This window comes from Hyperolius riggenbachi, chromosome 8 (genome assembly GCF_040937935.1).
Source record: "Hyperolius riggenbachi isolate aHypRig1 chromosome 8, aHypRig1.pri, whole genome shotgun sequence".
NCBI classification, from domain to species: Eukaryota; Metazoa; Chordata; class Amphibia; order Anura; family Hyperoliidae; genus Hyperolius; species Hyperolius riggenbachi.
The window spans coordinates 221,911,836-221,937,288 of NC_090653.1; the positions used below are offsets into that span (position 1 = coordinate 221,911,836).

The 25,453-nt window shown below is 44.7% G+C and overlaps 1 protein-coding gene across 4 annotated transcripts in view; it reads left to right on the top strand.

The window, feature by feature from the left end:
• GOLGA1 (golgin A1) overlaps positions 1-18,689 on the top strand; it is a 91,505-nt gene extending 72,816 nt beyond the window's left edge. For all 4 annotated transcript variants that reach the window (XM_068248198.1, XM_068248197.1, XM_068248195.1 and 1 more), the window contains 7 exons: positions 205-307; positions 1,041-1,189; positions 6,020-6,172; positions 7,396-7,455; positions 14,822-14,992; positions 17,891-17,977; positions 18,519-18,689. In XM_068248198.1, the coding sequence (XP_068104299.1) occupies positions 205-307; positions 1,041-1,189; positions 6,020-6,172; positions 7,396-7,455; positions 14,822-14,992; positions 17,891-17,977; positions 18,519-18,599 (804 nt within the window). In that variant the 3' untranslated portion in view covers positions 18,600-18,689. The remainder of the gene's footprint in view (positions 1-204; positions 308-1,040; positions 1,190-6,019; positions 6,173-7,395; positions 7,456-14,821; positions 14,993-17,890; positions 17,978-18,518) is intronic.
• Positions 18,690-25,453: the final 6,764 nt, after the last annotated feature.

Consider the following 25,453-nt stretch of genomic DNA (forward strand, 5'->3'; position numbering starts at 1 on the left):
TTTTCTAATGTTGGTTCTGTACATTACATTACCACAATGAATTTTAAATGAAACAACTCAGATGCAGTTGAAGTTCAGACTTTCAGCTTTAATTCAGTGGGATGAACAAAATTTACAATCTACCGTAACGGAACTTGTTTGTAAGTAGGGGCCACGTCTACTTTTTTTTTATGGAATATCTGTATATTTTCCCTTTTTTGGCAGGTGGCAGATTTGCTGGCATTAACTGAACAGAATAATCGAGATCTCTCTTTGAAGAAGGAGGAACTGAGTAAGAAGGATGAGGAAGCTGCTATTTTAAAAGGAGGTAAGAGAGGCAGAGAAGTTCACCTGACTTCACAGAGGCATAAACTTGAACTATGCATTTTTGTCTAAGGTCCTGTTTTGATTACTTTTTAGGTAGTAAAATTTTTAGCGTGCATTCAGACTGCTGCCTAAACCATATCCACCAACATAAAGGACCAAGATTGTGAAAAAATGTAAAATGCCTGTGTATGCATATACAGTGTATAAAATGTATATTTGTTCCAGATTACAATGTACTATAAATTACCTTTCTCCTATCTCATTGTCACTTACCATAGGCATTAGAAATCTTACAGATCTGACAGGTTTTGGACTAGTCTATCTCCTCATAGGGGATCCTCAGGGTTTTCGTTATTTTCAAAAGCACTTACTGAATGGCAGTTGCTTAGCACATCTGCCAAAATAGTGTGCAAGTAAGTAGGGAGGCTGGCAAGCATCCTTACACAGATCTTTTTCATAGAGTGCTTTTCTAAATAATAAAGCAAATGCTGAAAATCCCCTGTGAGGAGATGGACTAGTCCAAAAACTGTCTGCCTACTGTAAGCAACAGCAACATAGACAAAAAGTATTTTATAGAGCTTATCTATATATGAGCTGGTTCATACTGCACGAATCAAAAATTAATAAATGGGTAAAATCTGATCCGTCAAACGAATCAGTTTTTACATTTGGCATCAGTTTTTTGTGGGGGTTTAGGTCCATGTTAATAATTAACATTAATTTCTCATCCTCAGATTATGATGCTCTTGTATTACAAATGCAGCAGCTGCATTCTGACCTGGAGATGTACAAAGCCAGAGTAATCCAGAGTGAGGAGTCTACAGCCAGGCATGTCAGTGCTGTGCAGCAGCAGCAGGAGGCCCTGCTGGCTAGCGAGTCCCAGGTATGAAAAGCTACAACTGTAGGCATATAGATTTATGTCATGCTCTGCTTGGGTGGAAGCATTGTGGTATGAAGCAGTACGCTCCTACTATTTGATGAGGGAGCAGAAGACACAGTTCTGCTTTGTCAGGTAGTGAAATCCTGATTCATTTATACTTCCTTTTAAAAGTTCACCAGATGTAGCTGATAAATAGAGATGGCCCGAACTGTTCCCCGGCGAGCAGTATTCCGCAAACATCCGCTGTTCACATTTGCGGCAAAGATCGAACATTTGGTGTGTTCGATTTGCCCCCATTATCATTGAGCTAAACTTTGACCCCTTACCTCACAGTCAGCAGACACATGGCAGCCAATCGGCTAGCACCATCTCCTGGACCCGCCACTCAGGCTCACTCAGCCTCACTCAGCCTTTGCGATGTTGTAGGGGGACTGAGTGAACTTTTGACCTTTTATAAAAATGTGAATATCTCAAAAACTATAAAAGATAGAAAGAGGATTTGTGCAACACAAATGAGCATATGCACAACACTACCCACCTATACCGGTCTCTTGTATGTAGGTTGTTGTATGGGGGCTGGATGATGGTATTGTTTTGGAAATAATACTATTATCTTCAAAATCAAAGCCGCACAAATCTTAATTTTTGCTGCACGAATGGGCACAAATGTAGCACTAACCAACCATGATTGAATTTTTATTTGTGCTGATTGTAGGGAGGTCAGCTTCACGGAGCTTGGAGCAGCGGTGCAGTGTGTAATTAACTCACCCGAGCGCTCACTCCGTGTGGTGTCCCCTCCGGCAACAGGCTCCTCTCTGGCTGCCTGATCTGTGTATGACTCATGCGTCATACAGGGAAACACCACATGGAGGGATCAATCGGGTGAGTTAATTACACACCTGGTTCCAGCGCTGTAGGGAAGCACAGGAGGGATCAGAATCAGAATCTTTATTATCGCCAAGCACGACTGGGTCGTGCCTGGAATTGGTCTTGGCACGTACAGGGTACTGATACAGGATATACCGTATTTTTCGCCGTATAAGACGCACTTTTTCTTCCCCAAAATGTTGGGGGAAAAGTGGGTGCGTCTTATGCGGCGAAGGTACGGATTTCGGGAGGCAGAGGTGCGCAGGGAAGCACTATATACATTACCTGCTCCTGCCGCCGCGCTCCTGGCTCCAATCCTGGCTCCCCGATCCTCTTTTTCCATCTACCGCTGCCCGCTGCTGCCCCCGCCGAACATCGCTGGCCGGTCTTAATTAGCCGCATGGATACGCTATCAGCACACCACGTGCCGGGTACACGCATGCCGCCGAACGCTGGCCGGTCCTAATTAGCCGCGCAGGGATACACTATCAGCACACCACGTGCGCCGGGGTCACGCATACGCATGTGTGACCCGGCGCACGCTGATAGCGTATCCCTGCGCGGATAATTAGGACCGGCCAGCGTTGTTCGGCGGCATGCGTGACCCCGACACGTGGTGTGCTGATAGCGTATCCCTGCGGCTAAGACCGGCCAGCGATGTTCGGCGGGGGCAGCAGCGGGCAGCGGTAGATGGAAAAAGAGGATCGGGGAGCCAGGAGCGCGGCGGCAGGAGCAGGTAATGTATGTGTACTCACGCTGCCTGCACAGGGGGACACCGGCACTGGAGGACAACAGGGGGCCACAGGCACAGGGGACACTGCCACAGGGGACACTGCCACAGGGGGACACTGCCACAACAGGGGGACACTGCCACAGGGGACACTGGCACAATAGGGGACACTGCCACAACAGGAGACACTGCCATAACAGGGGACACTGCCACAACAGGGGACACTGCCACAACAGGGGACACTGCCACAACAGGGGACACTGCCACAACAGGGGACACTGCCACAACAGGGGACACTGCCACAACAGGGGGACACTGCCAAAACAGGGGGACACTGCCACAACAGGGGGCCGGGGACACTGGCACAGGGGGCTGCAGGCAGAACAGGGGGACACAGCAGGCACAGGGGGACACAGCAGGCACAGGGAGACACAGCACAGGGGGACATAGCAGGCACTGGGGGACACAGCACAGGACCAGCACAGGGGGACACAGGAACAGCCAATCACTACACTGACCACATAGAGGAACATAGGCAGGCAACATGGGAACAACCAATCATAACACTGTCCCCTTATGTAGTGTAATAGTATGTAATGTAACTGGAAAGGGGGGTAAAAAGTCCTTAAGACACCCCTGCATCATAGACACACCTAGGTTTAGTTTTTTCTTTTTTTCCTGATTTTTGCCCTCTAAATCTAGGTGCGTCTTATATGCCGGAGCGTCTTATACGGCGAAAAATACGGTAGATACAGAACAAGTCAAGCAGTCAGAAAGGAACATAACATAGTTACAACACAGAAAAACACCCAAAAAAACACCCCAAAAGTCAGCTTGAGCTAGGGCGCCGTCTATCCACGTGCAGAGTGCCTCAGTGCAGACATGGTGTTGTGGTGTGGGGATGGGCAGTTACGTGGAGAGAGTTCAGAAGGTTGACAGCCGAGGGAAAGAAACTGTTTTTATGCCTTGAGGTCTTGGTGAAGATGAACCGGAGCCTCCGGCTCGAGGGTAGCTGACTAAAGAAGCGATGGCCTGGGTGTGAGGGATCGCTGGTGATCTTTAATGCTCTGGAGTACAGCCTGGAGTGGTAAAGGAGGTCCAGTGAGGGAAGGGATCTCCCGATGATCCACTCCGCTGATCTGATGACCCTCTGCAGTTTGAGTCTGTCGCTGGCAGAGGAGCTGGCGTACCAAACCAGGATGGAAGAGCATAGGACAGATTCTATTGTAGCGGAGTAGAAGTTTGTCAGAAGATTTTGGGCCATACCAAACTTTTTTAGTTGGCGGAGAAAGAACAGTCGCTATTGGGCTTTCCTCTGTGTGGAGGCAGTGTTGGCCTTCCACCTCAGGTCATTGGAGATGGTTGTGCCCAGAAGGCGGATGCTGGGGACCCTTTCCACCTCCTTGCCATCGATGTAGATTGGAGGCGGGGTGGAGGCGCATCTCCTGAAATCAACAATCATCTCCACGGTTTTCGCTGTGTTTAGGACCAATCCGTTCTCTCTGCACCAGTGACAGACACCTTCGACCTGGTGGCGGTACTCCTTCTCATCATTATTGGTGATGAGACCGACAATGGTCGTGTCGTCAGCGAATTTGATTACTTTTACAGAGTCTGACGTGGATTTGCAGTTGTTTGTTTATAGAGAGAACAGAAACGGCGACAGGACGCAGCCTTGTGGGGCTCCTGTGTTGATGATCCTAGGTTGTGAGGAGATAGTGCCCAGCCTAACAACCTGGGACCTGTTGGAGAGGAAGTCCGTGATCCACAGTCGTAGGGTGGGGTGGACTCCTATCGCGGCAAGATTGTCTTGCAGTATTCTGGGGCTTATGGTATTGAATGCTGAGCTGAAGTCCAGTAGGAGGATCCTGGCGTAGGAGTCTGGTCTGTCCAGGTGATCATAGACGAGCTCCAAGATGGAAGAGCGGGTGGGAGCAAGCTGACGAGCGCAAGTTTTCAGGCAGGCTGGTCCCATGGAGAGAGGGAGGAATGATGTTGGCCTCCTACCCACGTCTCCCAGGAGAAAAAATGCCAAAAACACATAGAGTACAATTTTGTCAGTAGGAGCCTTTGCCTGCCAGAACGCACTAGGTACGTGCTTGGCAGGCAAGCCAGGGTTAAACAATGGTGTCCTGCTGATCTCTTTGGCTGCAGTAATAGCGTAGCACTTCCAGGACTCTTCCCACAGCAGTTAAATTAGTCGCGGCCAGCTCTGTTCAGCCGATATATAGGGATGCGTATAGCAGCAGTATTTCTTACCTGTACTCCCAACCGCTTATTACCAGCATTTCTGCTGACTGCATGGTTGCCGGGAGATCTATGTGCCTGTACACCGTACATCGGCCGCATAGAGACAGCCGTAATGTAAGTGTGCTGGGGGGGGGGGGGGGCACTAGGGAGTCCTGGAGCACAGGCAGCTTAGCTTTCACCTAATTGTGCTATGGTATTGACATTTAAAAGTTATATTTACCTGCCTACTCCGTTCCTCCTGAAAACTTCTCGAAAAGGGTTCCGTCGCGTAGCCCCGACCCCTGCATTCTATTCTCTATCTCAAGTAGAGAAAACTGAATCGCAGTTAAAATTATCTGAGAAATGTGCCGTTACATTTTTGTTCAGATTTTTTTTTAGATTTTAGATGTAGTTCCCCTTTAAATTAAAATAGGCTCATAGGTGATTTTTTCCAACAGTTGCTAATCCATATTTTTTTCCCATATTGGTAACATTGCATGAGCTTCATGGAAAAAAAAAACAGACGACCTTTCAATGCAAGTGCTGTAATACGTTTTTTATTTATGTATTCCCAGCATTTATATAGTGACAGAATATTACTAAATACACTAGAGTATATTGAACAGTTTACATCCCTCAGGCCAGGTTCACACTGCATATGTGCGGTATGGGGATCGCACCGCCAAAAACAGGCCTTCGGGGATTACCGCGTTAGTACGTGGTAATCCCCGTCTGGCAGCTGGCCAAGCAGAAAGAGAGACTTCCTGTGGCCGAATCGATTGTGTATTGCTAGAACACGCGTATGCGGCGGTCATTTAAAAAAAACGCGTCACCATTGCGCAGGAACCTGGTAATGTAGGTATGCGCTCGTGTTAGGGTACTTCCTGCACTGCTGAGGTAATATGGCTGTATACTAAATGGCCTTATTACCAGGTAGAAAGGCAGGGACACTTTAACAATGCTGCTCTATTTCTTATGTTGTTTCTGTTTGCTGCACGCTCTGCCAGGTCTCCTCATTGCAAGAAGAGGTCTCTGCTCTGCATGAGCGTCTGCATGGCACATCAAGCCAGGAAACTAATGGACAGGTTACAGTGAGTGACATTGCACTAATACAGAAGGAGAACCGGGAGATGGAGCAACAGATAGCTGAAAAAAATAAGGTCAGTATGTATCGCTGTGGTATTCACTTACAGAAGAGCATTTCACGTGTAAATCTTCTTTACCTTCTTGGTTAATGGCTCCCTATAGCTGATATGAGTGGGTGGTTTTCTTTACTGAGGTTGTGCAGAAGAGCAGTGGCGTAGCTAGAGATTATGGGTCCCCAGACTCCCCATAGCAAAACTTTCAATGGGCCATAAGATGCAGGCACTCTCAAGCAATGCCGCCTGCCCCTACCCTATTGTAATTTTCAATTCAGGTTTGTTTTATTAACTGGAGACTGGAGGGACATAAATAATCATGTATTGGAGAGGTTTTAACTGATAACTTGAATGAACTTCAATTCCAGCTCAGTGAAATGCTAATACATTTGAGTTAAAGGGGTTCTCTGGGGGTGAGGGGTTGAAAATAAAAAACGGATATCTTACCTGGGGCTTTTACCGGACCCCTGCAGCTGTAATGTCCCACGCCCTCCTCCAACGATCCGCCGGTCCTGGTCTGATATTCGTCTAACAAGACAAATAGTGTGCGCTCTCACGTGTGGCATAGGGAGCTTACTGTGCAGGTGCAGTTCGAAGTTTTCTTGTACTGCGCCTGCACAGTAAGCTCCCGATGACGCATGCGGGAGTGAGTGCAGCCGCGCAGCCGCAGTTGGATGAGATGCCGCGTTAGACCGGGACTGGCGGTGGGGAACGGCGGATCGTTGGAGGACGGCGTGGGACATTACAGCTGCAGGGGGCCGGTAGAAGCCCCAGGTAAGTGTCTGTTTTTATTTTCAAACCCCTCTCCCAGAGAACCCCTTTAATGAGATGATGCAAAATTGATGTTAATTTTATTCATACATGCAAAACTTGGAACTGCACACAGAGGACCCACTTTGCGGAAACATTTAGGAGCTCTAAGCATATACAGTGAGGATCTGTGGGATCTGCTTAAGTCACCAGGATTGGGCAATACGGATCTAATGCCAGTAGATATTTGAGGTCACCTTTGAGTATTTAAATGGCATAAAAATGCTAATTCAGATATTACATTCCGAGGTCTGTGAATATCCTTGTGTAACAGTCGGAAGCAAATTACCCCATCAATGAAAGTCCAGCAATCTGTTTTCACGGGAAGGGTAACAATCCAATAAATATACATATCCTGTCTGTCTGGAATTGATTTTGAAAATGTCGTTTTTAAAAGCTAATTTTCTGAGATCTTTTGTTTTTATTCCCTGTAGACTATAAAGCAGCTCCAGCAGAGAATGGCAGAGCTGAAGAAGACTTTGCAGAAGGAGCTGGTGAGAGAATTTATAGAGCATCCTGTTACATGCTGTGCAGTAAATGGGTTTAAAGGAAACCTGCAAGTGTATGTCCATGATTAAGGCTGAACGCCAAGAACAATGATATTACATTATCCCAGTCTTTTGTCACTATTCCTCAAAGAACGCTGTACCATTCTGCAATATTTTCCTTCTTGTGTATGGTAGGAATCAATTTTTTTTCAGAAGGTACCAGATTGCTCTGTTCACACTGCCAACAGCTGTGATCTCCTGTGTACACATTATACTGTTTTTAAAGAGACTCTGAAGCGACATTAAAAATTGATTTTTAACTTATAATCAACATGGGCATGTTTGCCCCTGCTAAAACTCCGCTATCCCGCGGCTGAACGAGGGGTCTTTACCCCCCAAATCCCCCCTCCCCTGCAAAATCCACGACCAACTTGGTCATAGATTTTGCTGCAGCTCTGCCTCCATGCGCGTCTATCAGCGGCAGATCTCCGCTTCTCCCCCGCCCCTCTCAGTGAAGGAAGACTGAGAGGGGCGGGGAGAGGCGGCGATCAGCGCTGATAGACGCGCTGAGAGGCAGGGCTGCGGCCATTAGCCCTGCCTCAATAGGAAGCACTGCCTGGGAACAACGGAGGGGATTTGGGGGGTAAAGACCCCTCGTTCAGCCGCGGGATAGCTGCGTTTTAGCAGGGGCAGACATGCCCATGTTGATTATAAGGTAAAAAGCGATTTTTAATGCCGCTTCAGAGTCTACTATATTTGGTGTTAGCGTGAATAAAGCAGTGTATTGAAACAGGGAAGCCCAGCTCGTGTACACTTTAAATGAGCAACTCTGGTTTCCCATGATCCATCACTCCTGTATATATAAATCATCTGTTTATGCCCTTAAAAGCCAGGCACACATCCAGAACCACTGGTGTTTAGTGTGCAAGCCTATACCTTACGAATTTCACAGAGTCACACCAATCCAACATGCATACAGCTGTTTTAGACTTTTGGTCCTCATCATTGCATGCCAGGGACTGATATGGCTCTATGAGATAGTGCTTGGACCAGTACAACAGGATACCCACAGAGCTCAGGGTGACCTAGAACCATTAGGAGAAAATAACCGACTGAAAGAGACAAAAAAAGCCCTCTTACTAAAAAGCAAGAAGTTTTGAATCAGGATGATACCATTTATTGGCTAACTTAGAGATGGATAAACAGTGAGCTTTCGACTTATAAAAAGCCTTCGTCGGACTGGTTCCTGACCAGAACTAAAAAACACAGCTTATATACACTGACATACAGAGGAGAAACATTCTTTAGCAAACATAAATGTAATTAGATGCCTTAACTGTTACTGAGGAGGCTTTCCCAGGCATCCTATCTAAATTGATAAGATCAATAGAATCCTCAACATGACATAAAGCAGACTCTGGTGATGAAGAGACATCGTAAATTCCGAATTCAAATGGTAACTGGCCTGGTTACATGCACCATTAATTCTAAGCTTAAGAGAATTGTGGCATTTAAAGCCAGCACCTGAAAGCAAATAAAATGAATAGTGACAGTGAATTCCATCTTACACAGCATATGGCACAAAAATGAATGAAAAGATAGAAAAATTAAAATTAAAAGAACTGTGGCATTTAAAACCCATCGTACCAGCACAAGAAGTTGGAGTCCTTGTTTAAACCATCTTGTACAGTTTTGAACCAATGTATAAACTTAGTTTCTTGTGTTAGTCTCATGTTTCCTGATTTGAAGCCACCCATTAATACAGTGACGCGAAAATCGCTTAAACTGTGTCCAGGTAAACAAAAGTGTGTTGGTATTGGGAGATCAGTATAATTTGTAATATCCTTTTTCCTGCTGTTAATAGTGGATCTGTGGTGTGTCATGCGATCCCGCAGTGGTTGACTTGTTTCTCCCACATAAATTCCTTTGGGGCATTTTGCACACATGATCAGGTATACCACATTAGATGAGTCGCAGGAAAAGGTGCCTTGTACTTTGTATTCCTGTTGTGTACCCGGTATTAGTATCCTGTCAGTGGAATGGATGTATTCACAGGTCCCACATGTTTTCCCTCGGCAGGGGAATGTTCCATTCTGTTCTTGCCTATTTAAGGCACTCCTCACTATCTTCTGCTTAAGATTGGGTGGCTGTCGGAACGCAAGGAGGGAAGGTTCAGGGAATATCTTTTTCAGTCTCTGATCCTTGTGTAGAACAGGATGAAGTTCTTTTGCAATCTTTCTTAAGATTTCCAAGCGTGGGTTGTAGGTTACTACCAGTGGGACACGGCTCTCTTCCTGGCTCTGCTTGTACTCCAGGAGCTGAGTCCTAGGGATGTTGTTAGCTTTCCTGATTTGGGTCTCAGCCATTAGAGGATTGTATCCCTGTTTTATGAAATTCTTCTTCAGGTAACCCAGGTGTTTGTCTTTGTCATCCTTGTCAGAACAGATCCGATTGCATCTTATTGCCTGGCTGTAAATTATGGAATTCTTTATATGTTTGGGGTGGAAACTGTCATACCTGAGGTATGTGGGACGATCCGTCGGTTTGCGGTACATGGACGTTTGTAAGCTGTTCTCTCTGATGTATATGGTGGTGTCAAGAAAGTTAATCTCCTTGTGAGAGTAGCTCAATTTCAGTTTGGTTGTGGGATGGAAAGCATTGAAGTTCCTGTGAAATTGGACAAGATCCTCCTCACTTGCAGACCAGATGATCAAGATGTCGTCGATAAAACGGAAGTAGGCCATGGGTTTTATATGACAAGTATTCAGGTATTCTTCTTCAATCTTTGCCATGAAGAGATTTGCGTACTGCGGTGCAAACCGTGAGCCCATTGCCACTCCCATTTGCTGCAAATAGAGGTCCTCCCCAAAAGTGAAATAATTGTGTGCGAGAACGAATCTCATTAGTCCAGCAATTGAGTTTATAGGTGTGCCCAAACCTTGAAGATATTTGCGACAGGCCGCAATTCCATCATTGTGGGGAATGTTGGTGTACAGAGACTCTACATCCATAGTGGCAAGAATAGTGCCTTCAGGCACTGGGCCAATGGCTGCCAGTTAGTTCAGGAGGTGTGTAGTATCCTGTATGTAGCTGGGTCTTTTACAGACTAGAGGCTTCAAAATGTTTTCCAACCACCCTGAGATATTCTCTGTGAGAGTTCCATTCCCTGAGATTATGGGCCTGCCTGGGATTCCCTCTTTGTGAACTTTGGGAAGCATGTAAAAGCAGGCGGTTCTCGGCTTTTCCGGGATAAGAGTCTGTACATGAAGCCTGGTGTTTACGGGCAATTTCTTTACCATCCTATTGAGTGCCATCCTGTACCTTTTTGTTGGGTCCTCCTGTAATTTGGCATAGTGCATGGTGTTAGACAACTGTCTTTGTGCCTCCTGGATATAGTCACCGGTGTTCATGATGACTATGGCACCCCCTTTATCCGCTGGCTTAATAATAATGTCCTTATTCTCCTTAAGGGATGTGATAGCTTGTTGCTCTTGCAATGTTATGTTATGAGCCAGTGTTTTTCTTTTATTCAGAACCCTGTCAGAGATTTGGAGTCTAAATTTGTTGATGTATTTGTCCAGGGTAGGATTTTTTCCAGCTGCAGGGGTCCATCCGCGTTTTTTTGTGGATCTGGTGTGTGTTGGCTCATTATCAGTAGTGTTGCAAGATTCCTTGTCATAGTAGTGTTCCTTGAGACGTAGCTTCCTGAAGAATTGTTCCATATCACCACAGAGTGCAATCTTGTCTATGGGCTTTGCAGGGCAAAATGACAGGCCTTTGGACAGTACTGCCATTTCAGCTTCAGTGGCCTGATAAGAGGAAAGGTTAATGACACCTGTGGGTTGCTCTTTCTCTACTGCTGCGGTATCCAAGTGTCCACTCTTTATTTTGAGTCTCTGAAGTTTTTTCTTCTTGTTTTTAATTAAGATCCTCTGCAATTTCCTATAAAAGGTCTGTAGCTGTTCCCATGCTCCTGTAGGGTCATCAGTTAAAGATGATTTCAGACTTTGTATATGGTCCTTCACAATCCTCTTCAGGTTATAGCAGATTTTTAATAGGTTGTTTCGTACTCTCTCCGAGCTCCTCCTGCAGATTTGTTCTGCAAACCTGCTATTGTATGTATGCAGGGTGGGATTCTGTATCCTCAGTCCTTGTGGTATAAGGTTCTCCTTTTTGCATGTAGTCAAGAAAAAGATGTCGCTGTCCAGCTGTGCAAGTTTGTTTAGGTCTTTTTTCAGTTCCAGGAATGTGCGGTACATTGCGGTATCTTTCAGCATAGTAGAAGCAGTAAAGTGTTGTACCGTGTTAGCCATGTTTTTTTGAATCAGGATGATACCATTTATTGGCTAACTTAGAGATGGATAAACAGTGAGCTTTCGACTTATAAAAAGCCTTCGTCGGACTGGTTCCTGACCAGAACTGAAAAACACAGCTTATATACACTGACATACAGAGGAGAAACATTCTTTTGTTAAAGAGACTCCGAGGCCTTTTTAAAAATCAGTTTTTAGCTCTTCTTTATGTTAAGGATCTATGCCTGATCTAAAACGTCGCTATCCCGCGGCTGAACGAGGGTTTTATCGCCCTCAAATCCCCGGGGCAAAAACGGGGGAGCATTTTCTGGAGGAGACAGAGCTTTCTGCAGTAGCTCTGCCTCTCCTCGCATCAATACCCGCTGATCGCCGCCTCTCCCCGCCCCTCTGTCTTCTTTCACTGAGCGCGGCTGGGGAGAGGCAGAGATCCGTGGTGGATTGACCCAAATGGAGGCAGAGCTACAGCGGTAGTCATGGATTTTTGGCCTAGGATTTGAGGGTGATCAAACCCTCGTTCAGCCGCGGGATAGTGGCGTTTTAGGTCGGGCATATATATCCTTAACATAAATAAAAACTAAAAACTGACTTTTAAAGAGGCTTCAGAGTCTCTCTTTAAAACATCAGAGGGTCTTTTTGGTCTCTTTTAGCTTCTTCATACTCTCCAAGTGGTTCTGGGTCACCATGAGATATATGGGTAATACTACACAAAGTCCCACAGATTAATTTACATCCCCATGTCAACAATTCAAAGCACACTAATGTAGCAAAACGTAAAGGATACCTTAGTCCTGAAAATATGGTAAAATAAATAAGGACGCCCTGTGTGTGTATCGCCCTCTGCGTCACCTTCCATTTCGCTGCAAAGCGCCTGTTCCAAAGTCCTGGTCGGCACATGTCTGCGGGAGTAAGTGTGCACTCCGGCGGGAAAACCTACCCGGTGCACGGGCCCTCTGACCTGTACATACTACATGCACGAGCGTCTCCACGTTACTGCGCAGGGACAGCTGTACTTGTGCAGGCGGAGTACAGCAGTGCTCATGGTTAAAAGAGGAGCGCGGCCTCAATCCGATTTCTGACAAAACCCGTGTCGGAAATGTTTGGGAGGTCCACGAGCGGCAATGGGGGACCGGAGGACGCCGTGGGAAACTTTTTACAGGATCCAGAGGATTCCGCTTCCTTAGGTAAGTGTTTCATTTTTGACCAGAGCTTCAGCTTGGGTAGACTTTTAAAACAAAATCTGTAATGTGCAAGTGTCATAGAAGAGTTACTAACCCATCCCGTATCTATTATTATTAAGTTTTATTTAAGTAGCGTAGACACATTATGCAACACTATTTCTTATTCACCTTCTGCCAACTAAATATCAGCAGCTCCAGGATTATCCTCTCTGAAGCCCACACAATAATATCGTACCGTTTTAACTTGGCTAGTGAAGGGCTTTCATCTTCCCCTTAGGGTTCATGAAATGTGGTTCATGTCCGTTTGAAGTCTGAAAAGCAATTCAGATCATACATATATTATAGGATTCCTCATATTTATCTCTCTGACACCGAATCCTTTTCTTTGCAATTAGCAACCTGTTGACTGTAGAAAATCATGAATTTTTGGTAAACAGCTATGTTCTTCCTCCATCTGACTGGTATCCTTGTGGATGCATCAAGTACAAAAGAAATAAATGATGGACTCCCAGGTTCTAAAGCTATGTTACCAGTTTTGATTTCTTTCTAAAAAGCAAACCTGAAGCAAAAAACCTCTTATGATTTAATGAATTGTATGTGCAGTACAGATAATGAATACAAACATTAGTAGCAAAGAAAAGTCTCTTCTTTTTATATTCAGTTATATAACTTTTTGCGATAACACTGCATCATTCTGTCATATTTTCAGTTTACAAACCACACTTTGTATTTTAAACTATAAAACAGAGCAAAGTTAATGACCATTTGAACTTTCCTGCAGTAAAACCTTATCTCAACCCAACTCTCACTGTTTCTTGGTTGTTTAAGGGCTTCAGATAACAGGACTGTCTTCGACCCAAGTTGGGTCGAATAGCTCAGAGAAGCTCTTTTGCATAGATAACTGAAGTTTAACTCTTCCTGTACTGGAAAAAAATATGATACTCTTTTATTTGCTACTAAAGTTCTATTTCTTAGCTGTACTACACATACAATTCATTATCTCATAAGTTTATTTTCACTTCAGATTTGCTTTAAAGGGACTCAGAGCTCAGTAAAAGGAAAAAAAATGATACATACTTGGGGCTTCCTCCAGCCCCATCCACTCTGATCGCTCCTACACTGCCGTCCTCCGAAGTCTGCAGCTCCGGTACCAGGTCCCCACACTTCTGTCAGTCGCAGCCAGTCTACGCAGGAGAAGTGTGCTCTTTGCGTATCGCTCCAGCAGCTGCTGGAGAGAAAGGTAGAGGGCGCACTTCTCTTACACCAGACTGACTGAAGTGCGGGGACCCGGTACCGGAGCTGCAGACATCGGAGGACGGTGGCGTGGGAGCGATCCAAGCGGTTGTGGCTGGAGGAAGCCCCAGGTATCTATTTTATTTTTTTCATTTTTGAAGATGTGCTTAGTTGGTGAATAAGGGATCACCACAACAATTATTTTTCTTTATTCTACTCTCTATGGCTAAAGACTCATACACACACTTGACAATAAAAACAGCCTCCACTGATAATCAGGCTTGCGGCCCCCAATCCACAGGCGCTCTTCCTAGCGGATCAACTCGCACCTCCCCAACAGCCAATCCTATTGTGCACGCTGCTCCCCATGTCATGCATGCGCCGCTCTGTGGTCCCTCTGTCATTCCTCCACCTCCTTGCATAGCAACAAAGCGTATCGTTGGCTACACAGCTGACTCGCGTCTGTGCAGCCTGGCCCAGCGATGTTACTCAAGGGGATCGGGATGGGGGACGTTAGTAACAGGTGTGTATGCACCATAACACAGTTCTGTGTGCTACTAGTCCTCACATATGAAAGACAGCAATATTGTTGGGTCATTTCTTACATCCACACCTCCAGAGTATAAATTGTTATTTTGTCATTTTTAGAAGTTAAAACCAGAGCTGGATTTGAATGACGTGCGGGAGAAGCCAAATTCTGATCCACTGGCAACTACTGTCACTGTGACCAGCTCCTCTGACCTCAACGACTCGCGGGAGATCAATTTCGAGTACTTGAAGCATGTTGTTTTGAAGTTTATGTCTGCTCGAGAAACAGAGGTAAGAAACAATTGCGTGGCAGCAGGTCCATCAGAAATCACAAGACCTCCCCTATTTTTGTATTTGTGGACCTCTTCATCACAGTACCTTTATAGCTAAAGAGCCCAGTATACAATAGGATAACTTTTATTGCGAAGAAGAAGAAAGACCCCATGTACAGAACTAAGACCACTATGACTTGTGGAAATGAAACGAGAACTCTTCCAGTGGTCATACAGGTGTAACTGTTTTATTAGGGTGGTGCATGTCACTTTCCCTTTCAATGTTGGGTTTAGCGGTGGGTTTCATCAGTGCTGTTCAGTACACCACTCATTGCTGCAATCAAATAAATAATCCAATCGAATAAAAATAGGTGCTGACAAGAGCATACCAGGGTGACGAAGCGATCAATTTCGGGCTGAAATTGGTGGCATGAATCGATTGGTCATGCTGCAAGATATCGGGCCGAAGTGGTCTATCAGATGCACAGTGGTAGTGGCGACCGATATCGGGATGAGCGATGAACACGACAAAACCCCCGGTGTCGTTCCTCCTAGTGTATAAATGTTCCCCTCTGTGTGCATTTATACAGTACCTGTCCTATTTCGCCCGACACGCTGCGCCCATTTTTCTTCTGCTTCTTCCTCTTCTATTTTTGCCTCATACGTCACCACTGGCCAGTGAGGAGCAAATGGGGGGGGGGGGGGGTGGAAAACCGGATGGGCACTGCATGGTGGGCAGCATTGGACAGGTAATGAAAAAAACATGGTGTAAGGGAATTAATACAATTAGGGGGCAGAGGCTGATTACCGAGAGATTTCATGCTGAAATTTGTTTAGGAATCGGCCTGCTGTGTATGGGCAGCTGACAGATCTCTCTCTAATCAGAATCAGTCAGAGAGAGATTTGTCTCTTGTATCTGCCCATCATCGCTAGATGTATGGCTACCTTTATATCACTACTTATGAGTACAGGAACTTTGTTTATCTGTAAGATGGTGTGAAGCCAGGATCCTTTGGTAGCACGTAAGCTGTTGAGTTATTAAGCCAGCGCAAGCTATTTTTAACCCAGGCGGATTTATTATGGCATGGAGGTAAACTGAAGCCAGGGTGTGTTATGACGCTAATGTACCCTGTGATAAAGCCAGGATGTTGACTAGGGTGTTCTGAGGTCATTGTAATCCATGATGGAGCCAGGGTAAGCTGTGATGAGACAAGGTTATTTATTATAAAGCCAGGAAAATTCTAGCCACACACATTTCAGCTTTAGTAAAACCACTGCATTATCTACGCAAAATCAGATGAGGCTATGATCAGTTAATTGCAGTTGTAAAGCGTTATAAAGTCAGTGTCCTAACACATTGGGTTTCAGATCTAATCAAATTAGACTGTTGTAAAGCATTCAGACTGTTTAGATTTTTGTGATTGAATTAGGATTACCTGAAAATCTTAGTGTGTGGCCAGCCATATTCACTACAGCCTATTAATAACGTCTTGAAAAGCCAGGCTAAGTTATCGTAACGGTGAGGTCACGTGTTTTGAAACCCAAGATGTGTTATGACATTACAGCAAGCTGTTATGAAGACATGGATAGTTTACATATACAGTATTCTCTGCAGGCGAGAATGAGGTACCAGGAAGTCAGGGACTTGTACCACATGGGGTATGCTTCTACACTAGGCACGATCTTTGGTCTTAAAGCAGCAGGGAGAGCCATACTATCCCAGGGAAAAACACATACTGTATATAAATAGAGAAATACTTGATCTACTTACATAACAGGTGTATTGCACTGTCCACGTTTTGATTTCAGTGAATGTTATATACTGTAGTAAATGAAGAGAATTCTGTTCCTTGCTGTCTCCATGTCTTTTTCCCACAGTCTGAAGCTAAATCTTGATGTAATTTCTTCTCTTACGCTAGGTACACGCAATGCAATTTTCTGGCAGATTTATTGTCAGATCATTTCCAACATGTCCGATCTGATTTTCGATTGATTTTCCATATAAGTGAATGGAAAATCGATCAGAAATCAGATCTGGCAGTAAACCTGACAGAAAATTGCATAGTGTGTACCTAGCATTAGTTCGCCAATCTGCTGTATCATTCTGGCTTGCTTTCTAACCAGTGTGAACACAGGATCAGATTTCAGCCAAGCCTGTCACACTGCAGTGTGCTCAGCCCAATCGGAGAGGAGCAGGAATGCTTCCCTCTCTCTCTGTCTTCGGCATCAGGGAGAGAATAGAGCTTGGTATACTGAGATAAGATATTTACTGCAGAGAGATTTCTGAATAGATTGGAGAGCTTGCACTTCAGGATAAGATTCTTAGCAGCATTATAAACACAGTGCAGTGTTTAAATGAGATTTGATTTTGTGGCTGAGAACCCAGCTTTAAAGTGAACCTGAAGTTAAAATTAACTTATGAGAGAATAAATTCTTTGTGTAGTTCCGATGGAAATCAAAACATTAGTAACAGAGAAACAGGTCTCATATTTTTATTTTCAGTTTATTGAATAAATTTTTAAGATTGCATCAGACTGTAAAGGTACAGATTGACCAAGAGATGGATCACTCTCTCATTGAATCTGATCGGAGAGTGGTCTGTTGCCCACCATAAACCGCAGGCTGATTTCCGATCGATTTCAGCATGAAATCTTTTGGCAGTCGGCTTGGTGACGCCGCTTTGCATATAGCATTGGGGAAGACAGCAGTCAGGGTTCCGTTATATTCCTTGGTCGCAAAATCACCAGATGTATGACCACCTTAATTGGTTGGTTGTAGTAGGCAACAGCCTCAGATTAATGAATCAAAGGTACAGTAGGAATGTCACATTGTATGAATCTTTCTAATGCAGCTGACCGTTTACCTTATTGCAGTTGAAAACCTCTTCAAATAGGAGTTTTCATACTTATTTTTTCAGGCTTTTCATCTTATCAAAGCTGTATCAGTATTGCTCAACTTTTCTGTGGAGGAAGAAAATCTACTTAAAGAGACTCTAGAATATAAGGTAATGTCTGTTTGTTTTTTTGTTTTTTTTGTTTTTTTTTTGCATTCTTGATGCTAACAGTTTTTAACTGACTGATGCCACATACAGTGCATCCGGAGAGTATTCGCAGCACCGACAACTTTCTCTCCTTTATTTGCTCACTAATTATTTAATTAGGAATCAATCTGATAATTTGTCATGCAAAAGGCAGTGATGTCAATTAGCTTCAGTGAGGTGTAAATATGCATTCAAATGACATCAGAGCAGTTTTATAGTGTTTGATATTCACATTTTACTGTGTTTAATGCATTAGATTGAAAATTTAATTACGAGTGTAATCCCACTTTAAGCATTTAGGTAAATGTAGAAAAGTATATTTTTCGGTGCTTATAATTCTACTGCAAGGAGTAGAGCATGTCAGCTGTGTGGGTGTGGGTCCATACAGAGTGGGTAGGGTGGTTTATTTTCTTCCTTAAACTGACTTTGGGAATTTAGTTTTAATTGTGACAAGCAATCACCTTCCACTCAAAAACTGACTTCAAACTGAACTGTATCTCTGCAGATGTCCTGGTTTGGCTCTAAACCTTCTCCAAAGGGTACGGTCCGTCCATCCATCTCCAAGCCAAGGACACCCTGGTCTTGAGCTCACGGATATGAAGGAACTGCTTCCTCAAAAACTGCACTTTGTACTAAAAGGACATAATTTGCACTGGAAGGTCTTAGTGCATCCTAACCACTGTCTCTGCTGCGTGTTCTAAGAGCCTTTCTTCCAAACCTGTTTACAATCCGGGTATCTCGGGGGGTGACTTGTTCTGGTTTGGGTGGATGATTGGTGTTTGCTCCACCAGCATGGAGAGGCAAGAACCTCTGGTCACTGTACATGTGATTCTATGCAATGAGAGACTTTTGTACTGTTCTGTGACACACGGTCAGGTAGAGGGTTCTGACTCCCTTCCTGTTGTTTCACAAGCCCTACCATGTAAGACTTCAGCAGTCTGAATCATCTTTCAGTACTTTTTAAGGGCTTTTGGAGTAATGAACAGGATCCTGATGACAGCACAGTGTAATATTAAGTGTTTAAGGTACAGTATATGTAGTGCAATTTCTGGTAGTTTAAATACATGTAATGCTAAGGGGTTACTTACTGCTATGCTATGTTTCAATACTGTAATTTATAAGATAAATTATAAGACTTTATTTTAATGAAAATCCAGATGACAACACTCTGTTAATACAGTGTTATGATTCCAGTGGGATTTAACTGAAGATTTTCTAGGCAGCCCGTTTCAAAGCTCCTTAGCGTCCCATCACTCCCTCCCCTCATGACCATGCTGAGGTGCAGAGGCAGGAAGTGACATCAGAGAGGGTCAAGACTGCACTTACTTTACTCAGGAAGGTATCAAGATCTGCTGGTACTTAAAGCAGACCTGAACACAGACTTACTCTCTGCTCTAAAAGACACCCAACAGCATAATAACTTTTAAAGAAAAACATTTCTTTGTTACAGCTCCTGCAATAAATCTGCAGTGTCTACTTCCTGCTTTCATGGAAGCAGACATAGTGTTAACATCCCGTGTTTACAATTTAGCTGCTCTGCCATGGCAGAGGAGATTCCTGAGCTGACACAGCTGAGAGATCAAATTACAGTGATTATTAGAAACAGATGATGGGGAATTAAACAGGCTAACCGCTCTAAATAAATACAGGGTGCATTTCTCAATGTGTTTCTTCTGTTCTCTGTAAGAGTTCAGGTCCACTTTAATAAGGTTTGTTAAAAAAACAAAGTGTACTTGAAATGGGAATTAAAAAAATATACATACCTGGGGCTTCCTCCAGCCCCCTCCAGGCGTATCGCTTCCTTTACCGTCCTCCTCCACCTCCTGGTTCGTCCGCAACTGACCCCGGGAAAATCATCCAGTCAGCGCAGGCGCAGTCTGGTCATAGTCCCCTAACCAGGAGCGTTGTGCACCAAAGCATTGGTACTGCGCAGGTGCAGTACACCCCCAGTGACGGGAACGGCTGGGCTGCTCATGCCCTGCACATGCCCATTTGGCCCCAGACGTGTGGACTTTCCAGGGCCAATTGCAGAAGAACCAGGAGGCAGAGGAGGACTTTGAGGGAACCCTAAGCCTGGAGGGGGCTGAAGGAAGCCCCATTTATGTATATGTTTTCATTCCTGCCCCATCTCCAGTTTACTTTAAGGAAGCCTGTAAAGCCTTACTCTGAATTTGTCCACCAGAAGTTCAAGTGCACTTTAACTGTTGTAATTACATTGGTGGAACATTGATGTGCCCTTTTCTCTCTCCTAAAGTTCACAGAACTTTGAGCACTTTGGGAGGAAAACATTATTTTTCTACAGTTATTATGAACTACCAGCTCTTTAGGCCTAATTTTCCGCATCAGAGAAATGGACATGTTGATGGATCCTATGATATTTATAGGATCCATGCACACTTGTCAATTGTTGCAGTAAGCGGAACGCAGATTTGGAACCTGCGTGATAATTTGCAGATGCTGAGGGAATCGATGTAAGCCTACGAAAATGGATAGTGTCCCTTCTCACTAGGCTTGTAGCCATGTTCTTACTCTACTCACCTGTCTTCTGTGTCTTTGGTCATCTTGGGTCCTCCACCACTGCTGCTACACCACTCGGTTCCACTGCATGGGACACTCTCTGGTATATATATCAGTCCCGGAAGAAGCAGGCTTCCATTGGATTGCAAAAAAAAAAACTGTGAGAATCTTGCATAGAAACAAGGAAGATTTTCATTGGCTCACTTAGTGTTGGACCAATGAGAATCCCTGTTGTTAAGCAGGATTCTTATTGCAATTCCAATGGTAGACTGCTTCTGCTGGGACTTATCTATATACTGGCCAAGTGTTCCATTCAATGCAGCCGAGTGACGGTGGCATCTACAGAGCTGAACAATGGCGGCGATAGCAGAACAGATACACAACGATGAGTAGTGGGAACAAGTTGGACACATGAGGGGACACAGCAGATCCGCTGAAGACTCACTGTGAATTTACCATTGTGCATCCAGTGTAGTGGGGACCCAGCCTTACTGTCAGTCAAGCTATCCATCTGCCTTGTTCCCATTGACCATTGTAGAGCACACAGGAATAACTGAAATCATTTTTCCTGTGTGCTTGCCATTCAATATTTGTCGCCCTTGCAAGCTCCCATTTAGTTGTACTAAATGCAACAAGAAGCACAGCTCAAACAAAAAGTCAGCATTCTGTGAGAATCACAATTCATGGGTGACATGGGCTTTCCATGAGGGCCTATGTCATTGGGATTCTTCAGTTACATGCAATCCAAAAAGTGTATCAGATTGTGTGCAGTGGGATTAAGGTCTTTCTGTGAACTGTGGAAAGTTGAGATTTGCATTTTATATCGATCTGTGTTTTCTACCTCTTGGAGCACCATTCATGGATAAAGCTAGAGGTGTGTGCCTGCAGGATATTCACCTCAGAAGTTGAAAGGGTTCCAGTCATGTTTCTACTGTTTCTTGTGGCACATATCATGTCTCCAAAGCATCCAACACATGTCCTTTTCTCCACATCCTGCTGAAGGACAGCTATCAAAAACCTCTAGAGAAATACTCCATGGGTGTATTGTGTATACTTGCTGTAATTGTTTTGCAGTGATATGTAAATTTTGCTTATAGCTTTTCACTATGACCTTGTTAACCACTTATGGACCTTACTAATTGAGATCTACTCCACATTTTGGACCTGCCATAGCGTAGAATTACCGTGCCGCACGCTACTACTGCTCTCCCTGCAGCCCACTCGCTCTGCTGTCAGTATGACAGCAGAGCTCCATGAGCCAGCCAGGAGCCCATTTCATGGTCCCTGACCTTTTGATCACTGGAATTGGCTGTTATTGGCTCATAGTGATCACAGGGTCAGGTGCCAATGAAACCAGCTCACGAAGCTCTGCTGTCAGAGCAAGTGAACTTCAGCGATGGGAGAGTGGCGCAAACAGTGAGAGAGATGGTTCTGTGCGGCGTGATGTCGGATTAGTTCCGTCTTCTAACCTAAAACTCTCCAGTCCTTAAAGGGATACTGTAGGGGGGTCGAGGGAAAATGAGCTGAACTTACCCAGGGCTTCTAATGGTCCCCCGCAGACATCCTGTGCCCGCGCAGCCGCTCACCGATGCTCCGGCCCCGCCTCCGGTTCACTTCTGGAATTTCTGACTTTAAAGTCAGAAAACCACTGCGCCTGCATTGCCGTGTCCTCGATCCCGCTGATGTCATCAAGAGCGCACAGCGCAGGCCCAGTATGGTCTGTGTCTGCGCAGTACACTCCTGGTGACATCAGCGGGAGCGAGGACACGGCAACGCAGGCGCAGTGGTTTTCTGACTTTAAAGTCAGAAATTCCAGAAGTGAACCGGAGGCGGGGCCGGAGCATTGGGGAGTGGCTGCGCCAACGCAGGATGTCTGCGGGGGACCATTAGAAGCCCCGGGTAAGTTCAGCTCATTTTCCCCCGACCCCCCCCCCCCCTACAGTATCCCTTTAAAGGGAACCTAAACTGTACTAAATAAAAACCTTCTACCAGTCCCCTGCAGCCGTCCTGTCCCACTACAGTCCTCAACAATCCTCTGTTCCCCCACCGTGGCCTAGTTTCGGTTCTATTCACTGCATCTGCATGGCCCTGGCCGTACGCGTCCTCGTGCGCTTTCATGGGGCCGAAAGCGTCCTGCGTGGGTGCAGTACGAGGTTTTCTCTAACTGCACCTGCGCAGGATGCGCGCGGCCAGGGCCGTGCAGGCAAAGTGGACAGCCGACTGATCAGCAGAACCACAACTAAGCTGCGGATGGGGAATGGAGGATCGTTGAGGACCGACACAGGACAGGATGGCTGCGCCCAGGTAAGTGAAACTCTTTTTATTTAGTACAGTTTAAGTTCCCTAGAGTGCCAGAGACTGCTGGTCTGTAAGTGGTTACATTTCACCTGTAAACAGTTCCTTAACATTTCAGTAGGTCCACGGTCATCACTCAGATGTGGAGGGATTGGGTGCAGGACAGAAGAGTTGGACTTCTCTGTTAGAACTGGTAGCTAATCATATGTTCTATTTATTAGGGAACACCTGTAATGCGTGTTGATGAGGGAGTCTGTGATACTGTGTATTATGGAATTATAGTTCATGGAACAGGAGAAAACATTCCCTATGGGCCTGAGCATACTGCCATATTGTTAAACTGATTTAGGCAACATGTCTCGGTGTATGATACAAGAGGACATCAGTGCAAAGACACCATGACAACTAAAAGAAAGCTGTGTCCCTCCTAAGGAAACACAACAGCCAATCAAAATTCACAGCATCCTATAAACTCTTCCTCTTATCACTATGCCTCAGTCCTTGTGTTTCTCATTAGGAAGGATACAATCTATTTGTGCAGGTGCCTGTATCTTCAATACTTTTTACCTCCTCTTTCTCTAGGCTGAATTGTGGGAGCTGCGTGTTAAACTACCACGCCTGATACTAATGCTGTACTGAATAAGTAATGAACAAGTTTATTGCCTTTATGAGGAAAGAGTTCTCTAAAACTTTTCAGACAATTAGATCTAGGATGGCTACTTTGGTGCAAGTATGTCAAGTACCATTACAACCACCTCCAGGGCCACTGATGAACACTCCCCCTGCCCCCCTCCCCAGCACTGCTTATGCAACTTGCACCCGGTGTGACTATTCAATGGGTCAGTAGGAAATGTTGATTTTTTTTTTTTTTTCATCTGCAAAAGATTCATTAGACGAGGGAGAGGAGAGGCTCTTGTCAGATTCAGGCCTGGAGCTCTGAAGGTAGCCCGCTATTTATTTAGTGCTCGTTCATTTCACAGAGAGTTGGAAGGAGAGTACTCTAGATTATTTTATTCTAAATTTGGTACCCACAGAATACAAAATAGAGTTTGCAACATCACCTCCCCCCAAGTTTAGGATAATAGGTCTTCCTACAGACCCAGAAAATCTGTGGCAATTAAAAAAAACAAAAAACACAATTTTGACGCTGTTAGACAAAAAAGTGATTGTCAAGACTCACACTAGAGACTGGGGTTTTACTCCTGAGTGTTTGTGATAAAAAAAAAAGATTCTGAATTTGAAACAACTGAATCCATTCTTTATAGACGCAAAGCGTTTTAAATCAGGATGATGCCATTTATTGGCTAACTAAAAATGAATAAGAATAAGCAAGCTTTCGGCCTTGCAGCCTTCGTTGGGCTTACATCCTGTTAGTTTGCAGGCTGGTGGTACAGACAGCTATATATATGAAACATCAAAAGGGAAAACACATTTTTTTCAAGCATAAATACATGTCATTAACCTTCCTGGCGGTAAGCCCGAGCTGTACAGCGGCTATCATGTAGCGAGCCCTTAAAAAATAGTGCTGCGCTGCCCCCTGGCGGTTTCTAATAGACCGCCAGGGAGGTTAAGATGCCTTAAGTGAAACAAAACGCATCTTAATGACATGTATTTATGCTTGAAAAAAATGTGTTTTCCCTTTTGATGTTGCATGTATATAGCTGTCTGTACCACCAGCCTGCAAACTAACAGGATGTAAGCCCGACGAAGGCTGCAAGGCCGAAAGCTTGCTTATTCTTATTCATTTTTAGTTAGCCAATAAATGGTATCATCCTGATTTATAGCTTCTTGCTTTTACTGATGGCTAACACGGTACAATACCCTACTGCTTCTTCTTTGTAGACATAACCTTCAGAATGGAAAGCATTTTTACAATACAAAATATCTAATTCAATGGTGGGATTCAAGGTAACACTGGATTTATAGGCTGCTTGTTTACATATCCTGATTCACCCAGCCTATCAACAATGCCTCAGATTTGCGGTAAGGATGAAGAATACGACTCTTCATTTTCAATACAGTACTCTTCCAATTGAAATAATTTTTTTCAGATCTGTGCATTTTTACAATGGTGTTAATGGAGGTCATGGCTTTATTTCATGTATCATATTCAAGTGGTCCCATACTTGGACGACCTGCTGATTTTAGGGGGAGGGGGGGGCGTCCAATGGCATTGTTAAAGAATTTGGATGTAGTAATACAGTGGTTATCCCCGGATTGCTTCTGAACTACGACAATTCAGCCTTCGTTCATCTCAAAGGGTGATGTTTCTGGTGTTTTGGGTAAATTTAGGTCAACGAATTATTACTATTACTAGTAGAAAAACAAATGAAGTTGATTATGAAAGTACAGCATCTGTTGCAAACACTACATGTCTCTCTAAAGCTAATCCTATCTCTGCGGGGTCTTATGACTTCAGTAATGCCAGCAGTGGTCTGGGCCCAATTTCAAACCCAGCCTTTGCAGATCTGGTATCTAAAGATCTGGGAAAATCTCAGGAATCGCTGGATCAGTTGGTGGTGATACTGGGAGAGGTATGTGGCACAGACCAACCCTATTTGAGTATTTACAGCTGCCAGCGACTGGGGCTGGGGGGCTCATATTAGGCAATTGCAAGCCCAGGTTAGG